Raw genomic sequence first — 2,680 nt, 5'->3', positions numbered from 1 at the left:
TTTTTAGTAGAGAAGAGGTTTCACCATGTTGACCAGGTTGGTCTTGAACTCCTGACCTCAGGTGATCCACCGATCTTGGCTTTCGAAAGTGCTGGGATTACAGGTGTGAGCCACCGCGCCCAGCTAATTTTTGTATTTTTAGTAGAAACGGGGTTTCACCATGTTGGCCAAGCTGGTACTCCTGACAGCCTCAGGTATTCTGCCTGCCTCGGCTTCCCAAAGTGCTAGGATTACAGGCATGAGCCATTGTACCTGGCTACCATGATTATTTTAAAGAAGCAAGAGTTAGTATTGTTGTGAAAGGTTTCAGGGTCCTGAAAGATTACCAAAAAAAATTATATAAATAGAGATGGGATCTCACTATGTTGCTCAGGCTAGTCTCAAACTCCTGGGCTCAAGCAGTCCTCCCGCCTTGGACTCACAAGGTGCTGGGATTATAGGCGTGAGCCACTGTGCCTGGCCTTTATTTATTTATTTCATCTGAAAAAGATTTTTAAGAAAATGTAAAAAGTGATAGCTCTATTAGTTTTTTTCTTCTACCCTTGTACTTGATTTCAGCAAATTGGGTGATCTACAGAGTGCTCAGCTCTGGTAGGTGCAGGCAGACAGGTGACAGCACCGTAGTGAAGGGGGAAGCATGCAGCGTTTGGGTCAGGTGGGACCTAGCTGTGGTGGCACAAACACAACAGTGGATTGACCAAGAATCTAAAGATCTGGGCTTGAATTTTGGCTCTGCCACCTGCTGAATGTGTGGCTTGGGTAAAGTCCCTGATTCTCTCTGCAATTGAATATCCCCACTTGTAAGGGGGAGTCCATTCCCCCACTGGACAAGGTTGTGAGAGTCAACAAGATGTGATGTGGGAATAAAGGACCGTGGTAGGTAGGTGTCAGATGTTAGCTCCTGCCTTTCCATCAGTTACAGGCTCTCTACCCTGAGAGCAGCACATACACAGTGTGCCTTGTGATAAGTTCTTTTCTAGCAAAGGAGGGAGTGATTAATTATCTATTTAATTTTTCAGCCTGCCTCTGAGAAAGCAAAAAATGGCCGTGATACATGTGAGTATTTTTTGAGATTTTTTTTCTTGCTTTTAAAAAGAGAGTCAGCTGGCCGGGTGCGGTGGCTCACACCTGTAATCCCAGCACTTTAGGGGGCCAAGGTGGGTGGATCACCTGAGGTCAGGAGTTCAAGACCAGCCTTGCCAACATGGTGAAACCCCGTCTCTACAAAAATACAAAAAAATTAGCCGGGCATGATGGCGGGTACCTGTAATCCCAGCTACTCAGGAGGCTGAGGCGGGAGAATTGCTTGAACCCAGGAGGCAGAGGTTGCAGTGAGCCGAGATCACACCATTGCACTCCAGCCTGGGTGACAGAGCAAGAATCCGTTTCAAAAAAAAACAAAAAAGAATGTCAGCTAACCCATGACAACAAAACTATGTGAAGTCCCATAAAAAATCTGTGGAAAAGTCAGGAGACCTGAGTTCCCTTTGTGTCATGTTTGTAGGATCCCTTAATGACCTTATATTTTTTCCTGTCATCTGCAAAATGAAAAAAACTTGTTTTTCTTTTCCATCGGCCATTTGTAGGGATCAGGTAGAAAGTTTTAAACTACTAAACATATTAAGATGATTTATTTTAAGAAGGGTCACAAAAGAATGAAATGCTATCCACACCTTGCCTTTATTTAGTGCTATACAGTTCTGTATTGCTTTGACATACACGTGATTTAGTCTGAACTTGATGAATAGGTTGTTACGCCATTTTTTCATGGGGAGAGGGTGATCACCTGTACCTTGCAGATTTTGGTGAAGATTATCTGAAGGCATCTGTTTGAAATGTATTTGGATGACAATTTATATTATTTGTGTATTTCAGCTTTCAGGCATCTGTTTGAAATGTATTTGATAACAATTTATGTTATTTGTGTATTTCAGCTCTCGGAAGTCCAAAAGAATCTGAGAACGCCCTTCCCATCCAAGTAGATTATGACGCCTATGACGCTCAAGTGTTCAGGCTGCCCGGCCCATCCCGGGCCCAGTGCCTCTCCACCTGCAGGTTTTCTGCCAGATTCACTTGGGGGTGCATATAAAAATTGTGTAGGAAAACCTGAAGTTCAGTAGTGGCCTCTAAGAGAGCAACCTTGAAAATCTTTTCTTGTTTTGTTTTGTTTCGTTTTGGGTTTTTTGTTTGTTTTGTTTTGTTTTTTTGAGATGGAGTTTCGCTCTTGTTGCCCAGACTTGAGTGTAATGGTGCGATCTCGGCTCACCGCAACCTCCACCTCCTGGGTTCAAGCGATTCTCCTGCCTCAGCCTCCCAAGTTGCTGGAATAACAGGCGTGCGCCATCACTTCTGGCTAATTTTTTATTTTTAGTAGAGATGGAGTTTTTCCATGTCGGTCAGGCTGGTCTCGAACTCTCGACCTCAGGTGATCCGCCCGCCTCGACTTCCCAAAGTGCTAGGATTGCAGGCGTGAGCCACTGTGCCCATCTTGTTTTGTTTTTTGAGATGGAGTCTCACTGTGTCGCCCAGGCTGGAGTGCAATGACACAATCTCGGCTCACTGCAACTTCCGCCTCCTGGGTTCAAGCAATTTTCCTGCCTCAGCTTCCTGAGTAGGTGGGATTAAAGGCACACGCCACCACGCCTGGCTAATAATTGTATTTTTTGTAGAGATGGGGTTT

At 44.7% G+C, this 2,680-nt stretch overlaps 1 protein-coding gene across 1 annotated transcript in view; it reads left to right on the top strand.

Annotated features, from left to right (window-relative positions):
* The window catches only part of DEPDC5 (DEP domain containing 5), a 227,493-nt gene that overhangs the window by 69,157 nt on the left and 155,656 nt on the right, over positions 1–2,680 (top strand). The window contains 3 exon segments of the mRNA XM_011938349.1: positions 173–236; positions 1,020–1,056; positions 1,935–2,055. Coding sequence (XP_011793739.1) covers positions 173–236; positions 1,020–1,056; positions 1,935–2,055 — 222 coding nt within the window.

The sequence above is a fragment of the Colobus angolensis genome, unplaced genomic scaffold (genome assembly GCF_000951035.1).
Source record: "Colobus angolensis palliatus isolate OR3802 unplaced genomic scaffold, Cang.pa_1.0 Scaffold171, whole genome shotgun sequence".
Classification (NCBI taxonomy): Eukaryota; Metazoa; Chordata; class Mammalia; order Primates; family Cercopithecidae; genus Colobus; species Colobus angolensis.
The sequence above is the reverse complement of the archived record's forward strand: the minus strand, read 5'-3'. Positions and strand labels throughout refer to the sequence as shown.